Consider the following 15,505-nt stretch of genomic DNA (forward strand, 5'->3'; position numbering starts at 1 on the left):
TGGTGGGCATTTTCATTTTTTAAAAGATTTAAAAAAAATTTATGCATACAAGAACTGGGGTGTAGGGCAGAGGTGCGGGGGGTGGTGTGAGGATTCACCAGTGACAGAGAGGGGAGCAGAACTGGCAAGACAAGAGAAGTCTGCTGTGCCATGTGGATTAGCTCCCTGGCAGGGGATCAAACTCATGTCAGTGGCTGGCAATAACTCGATAGCCTGAGACTTTACCCCTGTGCCAATAGGAAGGCCCTATTTTTTTTGACTGTCCTAAATTGTTTATTAGGTTAAAAATGGTACAAATATTACTAATTAGCAGTAATGGTGGAGTTAGAGAGTATTGCACCTTCTCCAGGCTGCACAATGGGGTAGAACTTGTGGCCCTTTCCAAGTCCACAACGCTACAGATGTCAGCCCTTAAGTCTCCATGTGATGCTGGACTGGTCTAGTGATGGACTGGATGGTAACTTTATGGATTGATGAGGGTAACCTCAGAGAATTTGTATGTGAACTCGTCACCAACCCAGTAAGAATTCAGGACTCTTAGAGCTCCACTGGGGTTTAGCTAGCTCCGCAGCAACAGACTAAAGCCTTTTAGCAAACTTCAGCTGCCTTAACACCATGATGGGCAAGATTTCCCTAGGAAAGCTTCCCTTAGGAACCGGATGCTGTGGCCACCAAGGGAACACAAACCCAATATATGATAGAACCTTGTTTGCCCTTATATTCCAATCTGTGTGCTTTGTCCAGCTGGGTGGGGCAGGGGAGCCCTGTGGAGCTGATGGGGGCAGTACTGACAGCAGTACACCCTGAAAAGAAAACATATCACATTGGGCTGCTTCCTTTATAGCTCCTGGATATACCTGTAAGCACCCATTTTGGCTGACTTGATAGCTGCCTTCAGATGGAAAGGAAAGAGCCCTTTACCCATGGTTTTGTTTCTTTTTCTCAACAAATAAACAAAAAACTGGGGCCTCTGTGGTGGCACATGGAGTTTAAGTCTCAGGACTATCAAGCTATCACCAGCCACTGTGGCATGAGTTTGATCCAGCAGACCTCTCCTGTCCGGTGTGCTGCTCCCCTTAGCAGTGTATTTCAGTCGATCTGCCTGTTCTGCACCCCACTCTCTGGGGAATCCTCTCACCCCCACACACCCCCACTTCTGGCCTACACCCCAGCTCTTGTATGCATAAATAAATAAAATAAATCTTAAAAAAAAAAAAAAAACCTAAAAAGCAACCAAAAAAAACCTAGTCAAACAAGAAGAAAAACGATTTTAGGAAATAGAGGGTTCAATAGCAATGCTAAGCAGAAAAAGAAGTACAATTTCTTCAGTAAAAAACAAAAACAAAATGACTTTGCCTTGCGAAAAACACTTTCCAGGGCCTCTCTGGTGGCGCAAGGGGTTAGGCACTGCACTATGAAGTAATCCGCAGCCTCTGCAGCACAGAGTTCGATCCCCAGCAGGCCAGAGAAGCAGCCCAGGGAGCAGCCCACATGGCGCAGCAGACCTCTCCTGACTCACCTGCTGCTCACCTCAGCGGTATACTTCAGTCAATCTGCCTGTTCTGTTCCCCACTCTGTCTCTGGTGAATCCTCTCACTCCCCGCCTCTCTGGCCTGTGCCCCAGTTCTTATATGCATAAATAATTCAATCTTTAAAAAAAGTAAAAAAACAAAAAACAACAAAAAAAAACTTTCCAGTTACCCTATAATGTTTCACCTTAAATAAAGATGGAGAAACACACCATAATGTACAATTATAGACCAATCAGTAATCGGACTTCAAAATGTTCAACAAACTAGATCAGCAACTGCAACTTAAGACAAAAATTGGTTTGAAAGAATTTCAGGTATTTTAATCTATTTCATAGTAAGGGCTATGCGGATTCCATATAGCTTACAATAATCTCTAACATGGCCCTTACATTCTCATATTCACCTATGTGGAATACTGAGCTATTATTCTAGCAAAATGAAATAAAATAAACTATAAGATAGCATCTATTTCTATGACAGTGAAATATTCCTTAAGAGTTATTTTGAATGTATCTGGCAATGGCAATAGCAAATGATTTCCTCATCATATAGTCTTTTGAAATGTAAATTCAGAAAATAAATGTCTCGGTGCTAAGAAAAAAAAAGTTATTTTGAACGTAAGAACACTATCTGTTAAAGATGCAGTGCTGCCTAAAAAAACATTAAGATTAATATTACTCATTTTTTAAAAGCTTAATTTATATTAAGCTTACATTCTTTAGCCCAACTGACCAATTCCCCAACCTGGGCACCACTGCTAATTTATATTTTTTTGTCTTGGGCCGTTTAGCAACATCCTTGACCTCTACCCACTAGATGCCAGTAGCACTTCCCTGTTGCTAAACATTACCAAGAATCCACTGGGGGCAAAATGACTGATTGTTGAGAGCCAATGCTTTTGAGTATATCACATTTCCTACTTTTTTTTTAATTCAACACATAATCAACTTATGTGTCCACTAAAATTCTGAAGGAAGTACACAGACTTTAAAAAAATATTTTTTTTTTAATTAAACAAAGCTTAACTTAAGGTATCATACTGACATCTACTGGTTTGTAACTAAACTGTACATTTGACATACTGAATTTTTTTTAAACCCCTCAAAATTAGAAGTCATATAGGTGCTATTCTGGAAAGGAGAACAATTAATTAAAAACAGTAATATTAACATCAGACTACTAGTTTTATGTAAAACCTAACATATGTAAAGAAGAATAGCAGCTGTCCACTACTTTCTTATTTTTCTTTTGGATAAATTTTTAAAGAATGCTTTTAGAAATGATAATTAGAGGGGATTTTTTTAACAAGAAATTCTAGTTGAAAAGACTCGCAAAAATTAAGCAACATGCTGTTTTATGATTTATAATGAAATTTAAAGACTAAAAATTAAAATAAAAACCTAATACTTCTATAAATAAAATTATAATTTTCTAGGTATCTTAATAAGACATTTGGTATAATTAAATACTACTGTCAATTAGATTGATGAACTTTATTGGGGTTAAAACTATAACAAAGTTCATCCTAAAACATTTTGCAATGCAAAATTATTTCACTCAAGGAGTGTTTAATAATCTGAATGCCAGGAATTACAAGCAATTTTCAAAAGCAAAGACGCACATTCATAAAACTTTATACATCATTTTAACTAACAGATATTTATAGTACTAGAATCAAACATGCATCACTTCCAAACATTCTTGTGTCATGATTTTTATATATTACATTATTTAACATCATTTTTGATCAACACATGTCTTTTATCATAGATTTGCTCCATTCTCCTTGGATTTCTGATCTTTATCTTCATTCTTCACATTATCCTATAAAATAATAGACATGGAAAAGGATTTTTTTAAGACTCTCATGTAACTTTAAAAACAACATACATTGGTAAACAGAAATAATCCATATAGGCCTTTTTTATCATCTATGAAAACTGGCCCCGCGAGCAACTATGAAAGAAAACCCTCAAGCACATGCACAATGACTTCTAGTATTTGAGAAAAACAATTCAGCACTGACAAATTAGTGGTTCTTAGGAATAACAGTAGTATAATCCTTGCACTGTAGAATTTTTTTTATATTTTAAATTTATCACTGTAGGATTTTATTATTCTCTAAGTGATACACAAAATGTGGAGCTCTTCCTTGATTTCCTTACAATGGCAATGAGAAACTATGATAGACTATTTTTAGTGACAAAAAATAATAAATTAATTTTGATAATGCTAAAGAGGATTTCTCAACCCTGATACAATAAATGGGTTTACAAAAGAAGTAAATGGTTTTATCTTCCTCAAGTTCAAACTCACTCTGGATATGAAAGGAAAAAAAGTAAAACTTGCTTTTAAGATCTAAACCATACTGACTTCTCAACTAAGTTCTAGGAAAATACAATCTTTTGGGAAACACTTTTAACTCATTTGAGAAAGGACAGGGAGCTACCATTACTTCTGTCTTAAAAAACCACTAGGAGTCCTCCCTGATTGCCTAGAGGTTATCACCGCCAAGGCCTGAGTTTGATCCCTGGCCAGGGAGCTAGCCCACATAAGGTGCAGCGGACTTCTCCTATCTCACCAGCTGCTTCCCCTTAGCAGAGTATTTTAGTAATTCTGCCTATTCTTTTCCCCACTCTGTCTCTGGTGAATCCTCTAACCACCCAACACCTCTGGCACATACACCAGTTCTTGTATGCATAAATAAATAAATCTTTAAAATAAAATAACCACCTCTAAGAACTCAGTAACAATAAAACTCACAGAAATACTTAAAAATTGAAATTATGAAAACAGCTAACCTTCTTAAGAACAGTGTGGATTTCATCCATTACTGTGGATAAGTTTCTGATTGTCTTATTCAACTGGTTTTCAAATTGCAAATTCATGTTTTCCGAAACTTTTAAGTTTTCTTGCAACTGACTAAGGTCCTTTTTAACTTCTCTGAGTTCACCAGAGAGGTTTTTGTTGGAATTCTCCAAATTTAATATGGTTTTTTCATCTTCATCTGTTAAAATAAAACTCAAAAGTCATCATTTTACACCCTCAAAATTTCCAGTTTAACTTTTCAAGTTAATACTTAATCTAAAAAACCCTGCGGATAGAATTCCTTAAAATGGCCACAAATGTCAATTTCTATAGCTATAAAAGCATACTCCAATACTCATTAATAATCATTTCATTTAAATTTGTACCTAAATAATACTTCTAAAACCAAGTTACATTTTGAGATGACTGCAGACTAAAGAAAGTAGCATAAACCAGTGAAAACTAAGTGGAACTAGGGGAGGACTAAAAGGATACCACAGAACAAATAAATTTCAGAATGCACATGAAGATCTAAGAAATTTCTTATAATGCTAAATAAATTTATTTAAATAAATTTAAATAAATTTCTTATAGTGCTAAAGAAATTTATAATATTTAACAGAAAGGTCAAAAGTTCTATTATTTGTGTAGACTAAAACACAAGGCTTGGATACACAAGTGTGCATTAAGCATGCATATGTGTATGAACACATACATATGTGTGTGACGAAAGTATGGTCTTATCCAGTGACATTCCTCACCTGTTTTTTCTTCGAGTAACTGTAGTTTCTGTTCTACTTCAGCCCTCACTTTTTCACTCTTTTCCAATTTTTGCAAGAGGCTTCCTACATCTACCATTGCACCATTGTACACAATAAGGCCAACATTCTCTTCTACATCCTTTAATTCCTTTACTGTTGGTGTTGGAAGCAATAACCTGTTTCCTACAAAAGACCCCATATTTTAGTTATTTTTTTTCTTCTTTAACAAATAACATAGTTGTAAAAGAGCACAATCTTAAATAATACATTCAAACCTAGCATATCTTCCTGCAATGCTTCAGACTCTTCATGGTTTTCTTCATCTTTTGAGGTGTCTGTTAATTTCCGGTAGAAGCAAGATTCACGGAGTACTACTTTATTAAGAAGTTTCTTTACCTGTTATGCAAGCAAGGAACAAATTAAAAAGATGAAAATAAGTTTTTGATTCCCCTTGAACAACTGTATTCTAATTTTCACATGATAAACTTCAATGGCATCTCTTTTCTCAAGTATCCACTTTCACTCAATTCGAGTACTTACACTCTTAACTCTCTTCTGAATAAGCCTAAAACCCAAATTACCATTTGAAAAAAGTTTAAGACATAAAAGTCTTAAATAAGGGCCTCCCCGGTGGCGCAGCTGTTGAGCGCTGGGTTGCGAAGCTGCCCGCAGGCACTGCAGTGACGGTTCGATTCCCGGCTGCTCCCCGGCCACTGGAGGAGGGTCCCACCTGGCGCGCAGACCTCTCCTGCTGCCCGCTGCTCCCCTCAGCAGTGTACTTCGTCAGTCTGCCTGTTCTGTTTCCTGCTCTGGCTCTGCTGAATTCTCTCACCCTCCCGTGCTTCTGACTGTACCCAGTGCTTGTATAAATAAATAAATAAATCTTAAAAAAAATATTAAAACAAACAAACAAAAAAAACCTTAAAAAAAAAGTCTTAAATAAAACTCTAAGACAGAGGAATACTAACACATACATTAAAGTTTATATACTAAGATGTTAATTGTAGCATAAGTTCAAAAAAGGAAACCATCCAGCAACTGGGACTAGGTAAGATAATTATAGTATGCCTACACCACAGAATAATATACAGTAACAAAAAGAATGAAATAGGTTTCTATTTTCATGGCGGATGTCTATGCTATATTGTTGAAAGAAAAAAGCTGTCAATCAATATGTATATTTGCTATATTATTTAAATAATGGGACACACACACAAGTTGTTTACAAAAAGATCTGAAAGTGTTATATATTAGGTCAGAGGAGTAGAAACAGAGGGAGAAGGAATCTAACATTTTTTGCTCTATACATTTCATTACTGTCTGACTACATTATTACTATTAGCACCTTTTGCTTTTATACTTCAAAAAGTTAACTGATAAAAAGTAAATTAAGTACAAATCTATATAATTAAATACATTATTCTGTTACCTAAAGGATAACTTTTTAAAAAATGACTAAAATGCCTTTCGCTTTATTTTGAAAAATTATATTGTTTTTATTAGGTAATGTTGGCTTATAAAACCATAACATCAGTGAGGGGCAAAGGTTCACAACTCTTTAGATGTGTTACCACACAACACCCACCACCAAAGCATCCATAATCCACTAGGCCACTGTACCCCCGTTTGTTCCCCACTCCTATCATTTGAAATATTCACAAGAAAATTACCTGAGCCCGAGAAAGATGTAGTCCAAGAGTATAAAGTATTTCTTCCAAATCCTTTTCAAGAAGGTAACCACAATGGCTTTGATCAAAATAAACAAATGCCATTAACAGATCTCTGTTAATTGTGATCATCTGAGTCTTTTCTTTTTCCTGAAAAAAATGCAATGGAAGTTGAAGATAAAATATATAATTCTTACTCCTGAAACTGAGACTCTATAAGAGCAAAAATATGAGGGCCTCCCTGGTGGGGCAAGGGGTTAAGACACAACCTATGAAGCTGTCTGCAGCCACTGCAGCATGACTTCGATCCCTGGCGGGCCAGGGAGCAGTTGCCCACGCGGCGCAGCAGACCTCTCCTGACTCGCCCACTGCTCCCCTCAGCAGTGTATTTCAGTCAGTCTGCCTGTTCTGTTCTCCACTCTGTCTCTGGTGAATCCTCTCACCCCGCTCCCCACACCTTTGGCCTAAACCCCAGCTCTTGTATGCATAAAAAAATAAATCTTTAGAAAAAAAAAGAGCAAAAATATGAAAAGGCTTCTGCCTCATTTTAGCTAAAATGAATTGGTAGGGTTTACATGTATGGGAGAAAGGAATAAGACATATTGGTTTTATGTGACATAATCACAAATACAAAAAAAAAAAAAAAACAAAACACCTGAGATTTGTTCTTAAAGCTAATAGGTAAATATACTAGGGGTAAAATATTTCAGGACTGTGCTGTTGAAAATTATAAGTTTGGATATAAAAGGGCCTCCCCTGGTGGCTCAGCGGTTGAGTGCTGGGCTGCGAGGCTGCCTGCAGCCTCTGCAGCGCTGGTTTGTTCCCTGGCTGATGGGGAGGGTCCCACAAAAAAAAAAAAAAATATATATATATATATATAAGATATAAAAATGAACACATTATAAAAATACAGAATTCAGCAAGTACCTTATCTTTAGAGGGCCTCTCCTTGCAGTATCTGTTGATATCTCTTTTGTCATCTCTTTTGTTTATTTCTTCCTCATCCCGATCTATAAGATAAATACAACAGCAGCAAAAAAAAACCCAAAAACCCTCATTAGTAAAGATATTTTCAGCTATTACAGAGAACAAAAATACTTTTCTAATACTGATCAGTTTTCAAAAGACATAATAGCAAAGAAATATTATATGAATAAAAATAGTATGGATGTTATAATTATAAAGAATAAGAAGATAAAGAATTCATAAAGAAACTAGAGGAAGGAAAGTAACTGATTTATTGAATTAAAAAGTATACTATAAATACGTGGAGAACAGTTCAAAAAATAAGAATGAATGTTGTACATAAAATTGAAAATTAAAACAAGTGTAAAAACAGTATATTTTCTAAAACCTAAATGGGAAAAAAACTAACATAGTAAAACTAATCATAGATAATTAACAAAACTCTATTTGGGAAACTGAAATGCTTTTAAGATAATTAAGAAGGGCCTCCCTGGTGGCACAAGGGGTTAAGTCGAAGCACTATGAAGCTATACGCAGTCATTGCAGCACAAGTTCGATCCTGGCTGGCCAGGGAGCTGACCCTCTCCTGTCAGACCCTCAGCAGACCTCTCCTGTCTTGTCCCGCTGTTCCCCTCAAGAGTGTATTTCAGTCAATCTGCGTGTTCTGCTCCTCACTCTGTCTCTGGTGAATTACCTTACCTCCCCCCCCCAACCCCCCCACCCCGCCACCTCTGGCCTAGAGCTCTTGTATGCATAAACAAATAAAATAAATCTTAAAAAATAAAAAGATAATTAAGAAGATACAACAGTACTATTGGATTGTCAGAAAGTCATGACACATAATTTTTCCTATGTTTTTCAAAGAAAAAATACATCATGACTTTTTCAACAAACCAATATATTTCCAGACTTGTCAAAACTAAAATGTATGCCCATGATTAAAAAGATGGGAACTTGGAAAAATTATTCCTGAAAAAAAAAACCAAAAACTGGTATAAAGATAAACCTGTAACTGTTGAAGATAACTCGAAAACTTTACAAGTCAAATAATTAAAATACTTACATAATTTATATGTCAGGATGTTAATTTTATTTTCAAGATTGAATCTTTTGTGGTATTGTGTTTTTGAAACATAATGCACCTTATGAAAAACTCAAAATACATAAAGAGTAAAAAGTAAACTTTGCCTTGTCTATCCCGAGACTGTACATTTCTTTAAGACCTCACACATCACCCTCAGGTCAAAGACCATTATTATCTTGTTAAAGAATACTTAAGAATTAATCTGCTAGGGGTTAAAATATATCCACTAGAATTCATATGCTTAAATCCTTTTTTTTAAAGATTTATTTATTTATACAAGAACTGGGGTACAGGCCAGATGTGCGAGAGGGTGAGAGGAGTCACCAGAGACAGAGTGGGGAACAGAACAGGCAGACTGACGAAATACAATGCTGAGGGGAGCAGCGGGTGAGACAGGAGAGGTCTGCTGCACCATGTGGGATTCTCACCGGCCAGCTGGGATTGAACCCGTGCTGCAGAGGCTGCGGACAGCCTGACAGCAGGGCGCTCAACCATCTGTGCCAAGGAGGCCTATGCTTAAATCCTAATCTTCAGTACACCTTAGAAAATAATCTTTTTTGGAAAACAACAGTATAAAGGAGGTAATTAGGTTATAATTCACTCAATAGAGTGAGCTCTAATCCAATGACCAGTGTCTGTGTTGAAAGGTGAAATTTGAACACAGATTCTCACAGATAGAAAATGAAATGAAGGTAAAGGGAGAGATGGCTAGGTATAAGCCATGCCTGGGATATAATCCTTTCTTCTCAGGCCTTTTAAGGAACTAATACTCCCAATTCCTTAATCATAGACTTTTAGCTCTTGAACTGTTAGACATTAAATTTCTATTGTTTAAGCCACCCTATCTGAGATGCTTTCTATAGTTGCCCTAGTGAACTAATACACCGCTCTTTCATGCCCCCTTTTTCTTTAAAGATTTATTTATTTATGCATACAAGAGCTAGGGCGTAGGTCAGAGGTGCAGGGGCAGAGAAGGCTGGGTGAGAGGATTCACCAGAGACAGAGTGGGGACTAGAACAGGCAGATCTACTGAAATACACTGCTGAAGGGAGCAGCAGGCAAGACAGGAGAGGTCTGCTGTGCCATGTGGGTCACCTCCCTGGCCAGTGAATTGAACTCGTGCTGCAATGACTGGAAATAGCTTCATAGCGCTGAGATTCAACCCCTTGTACTAGCAGGGAGGCCCTGTTCTTTCATGCTTTTAAGCCTTTTTTTTTTAATGATCTGTTAATAATTTTAAAGACAAATTTTAGTTTTATCAGTTTCCTAATTCTCACAAATGGATTCCCATCAGAAGTCAAGAGTAACAAATGGTTTGTTAGTAAAGTAAGTTACAAGACATTAGGAGTTAAACAGTCACTGAAAAACTAGACTATATTATTTCAGAACTATTTCAAATTACATTCCCTTCCTGGACATTCACTACATAAACAGCTAAGAAATTCTGTAATAAAATATCTTTGTTTTAGTAAGGTTCCCCAAATTGGCCCCAGTATACTTTATTAAGCTTAATACCTGTTAATACCTCGGAAAAATGGGAAAGACTGCTTTAGGTAATAAGCTGGCCTTGAAAAATAATACATAGGGTCTCCATGGTGGAGCAGGGGTTAAAGTGTCAGCACTATCAAGCTATTGCCAGTCACTGCAGCATGAGATACATCACAAGCCAGGAAGCAAATCCACAAGGTGCAGCAAACCTCTCCTGTTTCGCCCCCTGCTCCCCTGAGCAGTGTATTTCAGTAGATCCACCTTTTCTGCTCCTCACTGTCTCTGGTGAATCTTCTCACACACCCCACACCACTTAATTTTTATAAATTTAATAAGTAAAAAAATTACTCATTTACTCTTATGATTACTTAAAAGATCCAATACCCTTTCAGACATTAATTGGCATATTTAAAACTACCAATTACATTTTCCATTAAAAAAAGTGTGGACTTGCAAAAACCTGAGAGGATAACAAGATAAAATTTATGGGGGAAAAAAAAGCAGCTAAGATAACCTAAGCAAGCACAACTGGAAATATCAGGGAAACCAAAAAGGACTATAACCCATTCTATGAAGTTTACATATGTTGAACAAATCAATATTCAGAGCCCACATGCATATTTAGACTGTTCCAGAAACCTGCAATATGTATGCATCACTGATTGAAAAAAAAAAAAAAAAAAGCCCTTCTTTTTCTTATTGTGCTTGTATTTAACCCTTTGCACTCCGCTGTCCCCTCTCAGGGGACATTGGTAGCCAATGTCCAGAACGGTTCGGAGTGCAAAGGGTTAAGTGGGAGGAAGATCGACAATAAGTAAAAGAAGCGAACTGTACACTGAAATAGGTTATAAATTCTCAAAGCAGAGCAGGATATAGAGCAATCAGGAATATGTATGAGAGGAATGTAGTATTAAAAAGGGTAGTGTGCAAGGTAGGCCTCACTGGAATAATTACAGTTGAACAAAGACCTCAAGCTGATGGAGTAATGAGGGTGGATCTTCAGAAAAGAGCATGCAGTCAGAAGAAACTGCCAGTGCAAAAACGGTTCTAACATAAGATAATACGTAATGAATTTACAGAGGACAGGTGCCTGGGGAATAATAAGCAAGTGAAAAAATGAGGTAAGAGATGAAATTGAGAGACTTAATGTGGTATGGTTTTAACAAGTCATTGTAGGGCCTCCTCGGTGGCGCAGCGGTTGAGCGCTCGGTTGCGAAGCTGCCCGCGGCTTCTGGGGCGCCGGTTCGATCCCCGGCTGCTCCCCGGCCACCGGAGGAGGGTCCCACATGGCGCGCAGACCTCTCCTGCCACCCGCTGCTCCCCTCAGCAGTGTACTTCGGTCCTTCTGCCTGCTCTGCTCCCCGCTCTGGCTCTGGTGAATTCTCTCACCCTCCCGCGCTTCTGACTGTACCCAGTGCATGTATAAACAAAACAAACAAACAAACAAATAAATAAAAACATGCCTCTATTAAATAAAAAAAGAAAAAAAATTAAAAAAAAATAAAATTAAAAAAAAAAACAAGTCATTGTAAACACTGGCTTTTTTTATATCATGAAATGGAGAACTGGAAGAATTTGAAAAAATAAAATGACTTAAATTTTATAAAGGTTATTCTGGCAATGGTGTTGAAAAGACACTTCAGAGAAGGAGTTGAGAAAGGAAACCAGTTATAAGGCTATTAAAATATTGTAGGCAAGAGTGAAATAGCACAGATTAGGATTAGATGAGCTGGGAGAAATGGTCTGATTGTGGTTATGTTTTAAAGATAGAGCCAATATAACTTCCTGACAAATTGGAAAAAGGATGACCTCTAGATTTTAGCTTGAGCAATAGAAGGATGAAGTTGCATCAAATGAGACTGGAAAAGTTAAGTGCGGGGTATTCTGTTCGTTTTCTTTTTGGTGGAGGAAGGCAGTTGTTCAGTTTTAGATATATTTATTTTGAAATGTCACATAACTTAAGTGGAGGTGTCAAGTAGACAGCTGACAGGACAAAGTGGGAGGGAGGTCTGATTTGATGCACAAATTTAAAAACTGTATTGAAAGACAGAATGGGGGCCTCCCTGGTGGCGCAGCGGTTGAGTGTTGGGTTGCGAAGCTGCCTGCAGCCTCTACAGCGCCTGTTCGATCCCCGGCTGCTCCCCAGCCACTGGAGGAGGGTACCACATGGTGCGAAGACCTCTCCTGCTGCCCGCTGCTCCCCTCAGCAGTGTACTTCGGTCCTTCTGCCTACTCTGCTCCCCGCTCTGGCTCTGGTGAATTCTCTCACCCTCCCACGATTCTGACTGTACCCAGTGCTTGCATAAATAAATAAATAAATCTTTAAAAATAAATAAATAAAAAATAAAGCCCCCTCCTTATTTAAAAAAAAAAGCAAAAAAGAAAAAAAGAAAGACAGAATGGATGATAACACCACCAAGGGAGTTATATGTGGAAAAGGATAAAGAAGACAACTAAAGGATAGGAAATAGTATGATATTCTTAGATAAAATAATGAGAACACTGTTTAGTGATTTAACTAATGTAGTGATAAAAGAATATGAGGGTGGGCCTCCCCGGTGGCGCAGTGGTAGAGCGCTGGGTTGCGAAGCTGCCCGCGGTCTCTGCGGCGCCGATTCAATCCCCGGCTGCTCCCCGGCCACCGGAGGAGGATCCCACATGGCGCGCAGACCTCTCCTGCCGCCCGCTGCTCCCCTCAGCAGTGTACTTCGGTCCTTCTGCCTGCTCTGCTCCCCGCTCTGGCTCTGGTGAATTCTCTCACCCTCCTGCGCTTCTGACTGTACCCAGTGCATGTATAAACAAAACAAACAAACCAGCAAACAAATAATAAAGAAAAACATGCCTCTATTATAAAAAAAAAAAAAGAATATGAGGGTGGTGGAGAAAATATGGGACTCTTCAAAAAGGCTAATGTTTGGGGCCTCCCTGGTGGCGCAAGGGTTAAGACGCAACCTATGAAGCCGGCCAGGGAGAAACCCACATAGCAAAGCAGACCTCTCCTGACTCGCCCGCTGCAGTATACTTTGGTCAATCTGCTTGTTCTATTCCCCACTCTGTCTCTGGTGAATCCTCTCACTCCTCCATGCCTCTGGCCTGTACCCCAGCTCTTGTTCTATGCATAAATAAATAAATCTTTTTTTAAAAACCAAAAAAACAAAAAGGCTAATGTTTACTGGATAAACAAATAATGAAGATAAATGAAGAAACATTAATATATGCATATCATTGCTATTCAGTTTACTAGACAATTAAGACATGATTAGTTGATGGCATGATTAGTTTTCTTGGGTGTGATTACAAAATTATGATTATTTAAAATATATCTTATCCTAAGCAAGCTGGAGAATTCTACTTTCAGAAATACAAAGACACACATGGATACCACAAAATAAAATAAGAATTATTAAATCAAAATAGATACATAGAGAATATTCACTGCATCAGTCTCTCAGCTTCCCTTTATGTTTGAATATTTTCATTGATGTGGGAAAAAATACTATGGTGTAAGATAGAAAATATACAGGCAAACCATAAATACCGTAAGTAAATAAACTCTTATGATTTTCTCATCTCAGAAAAATATTTTTAAAAAAAGTTACAAGCACACAATAAGATTGACAGATACATAGTGGTACTTTACAGGTATGTTATGACTAGTCAAGGACATCAATTATAAAATATTTTGAGTATCATTCCTATTGGTAAAAGTTTGTTCTTTAAAACTATGGTGATAGGTAAAACAGGTGTTTACTATTATTAGTCTTTAAACTCTACCTATATATTCTATGTATACTTTTACATGGTAATAATCTTCATTAAAAAGTGCTAAAAGGAAAAAATGAAGTGCTAAAATTAATTTTCTAATGAGGAATATATTCTATTAAACAATGGGGATTACTACAGCTTTTCACAACACAGTTTAAGCATCAAGTTCAGAGAAATACTTTGCTCATGCTGAAAAAGTATTATTTATGTATGGGAAATATATAATGAAAAATAAACATCTTAAAACAATCTTCTCACTTAAAGTAAAATTTTACTGTTTCTATTCTAAATAAAATAAAATAAAAATCATCAAAACAGGTTTAACCGAGGGCATCTCTGGTGGCGCAGGGGTAAGACACAAACTACAAAGCAATTCGCAGCCACTGCAGCACGGGTTCGATTCCCGGCCGGCCAGGGAGAAACCCACATGGCGGGACGGACCTCTCCAGTCTCGCCCGCTTCTCTCTTCAGCAGTGTACTTTGGTCCATCTGCCTGTTCTGTTCTCCACTCTGTCTCTGGTGAATCCTCTCACCCTCCACATCTCTGGCCTGTACCCCAATTCTTGTATAAAAATAAATAAATGTTTAAAAATTTTTTTTAAAAAATTAAAAAAAAAAGGTTTAACTGATAAAAGTTACTTAGCAAAAACGTATTTTTCTCATTCTAAGGAGAATAAATTTGAATCATACCATCTTCTTCATCCTCTGCTTCTTCTGCTTCCATTGGATCGTATTCATCTTGATTATTATCTTCTTCAGTTTCATCATCATCTTTAGAATCATCTTTTCTTTTATCCTCTTTCTGTAATTCAAAATGCCTTAAAATTAAGCAAGACATCTCACCAAATATTAATTTCATTAAATTCACTTGAAGTAGTTTTACATTATGTTTTTCAGAACAATAATACACTTTATTAACTACCAGAAAACTCATTGTAGATGTTTACATAGGCTTAATTCAAAGATCTAAATTCCTAATAATACACTAAAATCTTTCAATTTGGTCTTTCTGTTTCACTATTCTGATGGAAAGCTTCATCATTTATTACAACCTAGAAGACTGTATTTGAAAACCTTGAAATCAGTCTACTGGTCATGGAAATAATTACAGACCTTTCTTTCATCTCTATCTTCCTTTTTATCTTTATCATCGCCTGATTTTCTCCGCTTGGGTTTTGGCTCATCAGTTTCATCATCTCTCTCTTCTTTTTTATCTTTTCTCTCATCTTTTTTGCTTTTCTTTTCCTTTTCTTTTTTGTCCTCTTTCTCAGGAAGAGATAATAATGATTTGTATATTCTGACACCAAAATCTCTTTGAAGCATTTCATTGAAAAGTTCTGCAAACAATGAAACCTATAAAAAGATGCCAACAATAATTTTAATAGCAATATTGACAAATCCAGCAGTCAATAACTTATCAAATAACTTGCCATA

The 15,505-nt window shown here is 37.0% G+C and overlaps 1 protein-coding gene across 1 annotated transcript in view; it reads right to left on the bottom strand.

Annotated features, from left to right (window-relative positions):
• Window positions 1–3,296: 3,296 nt before the first annotated feature.
• Window positions 3,297–15,505, bottom strand: part of CCAR1 (cell division cycle and apoptosis regulator 1) — a gene marked incomplete at both ends in the record, with an annotated part of 50,822 nt that continues 38,613 nt past the window's right edge. The window contains 8 exons of the mRNA XM_084245454.1: window positions 3,297–3,356; window positions 4,334–4,539; window positions 5,102–5,284; window positions 5,377–5,497; window positions 6,772–6,918; window positions 7,696–7,778; window positions 14,762–14,873; window positions 15,185–15,424. Of these exons, the coding sequence (XP_084101580.1) occupies window positions 3,297–3,356; window positions 4,334–4,539; window positions 5,102–5,284; window positions 5,377–5,497; window positions 6,772–6,918; window positions 7,696–7,778; window positions 14,762–14,873; window positions 15,185–15,424 (1,152 nt within the window). The remainder of the gene's footprint in view (window positions 3,357–4,333; window positions 4,540–5,101; window positions 5,285–5,376; window positions 5,498–6,771; window positions 6,919–7,695; window positions 7,779–14,761; window positions 14,874–15,184; window positions 15,425–15,505) is intronic.

Source organism: Talpa europaea (assembly GCF_964194135.1).
Source record: "Talpa europaea genome assembly, chromosome: 10".
Classification (NCBI taxonomy): Eukaryota; Metazoa; Chordata; class Mammalia; order Eulipotyphla; family Talpidae; genus Talpa; species Talpa europaea.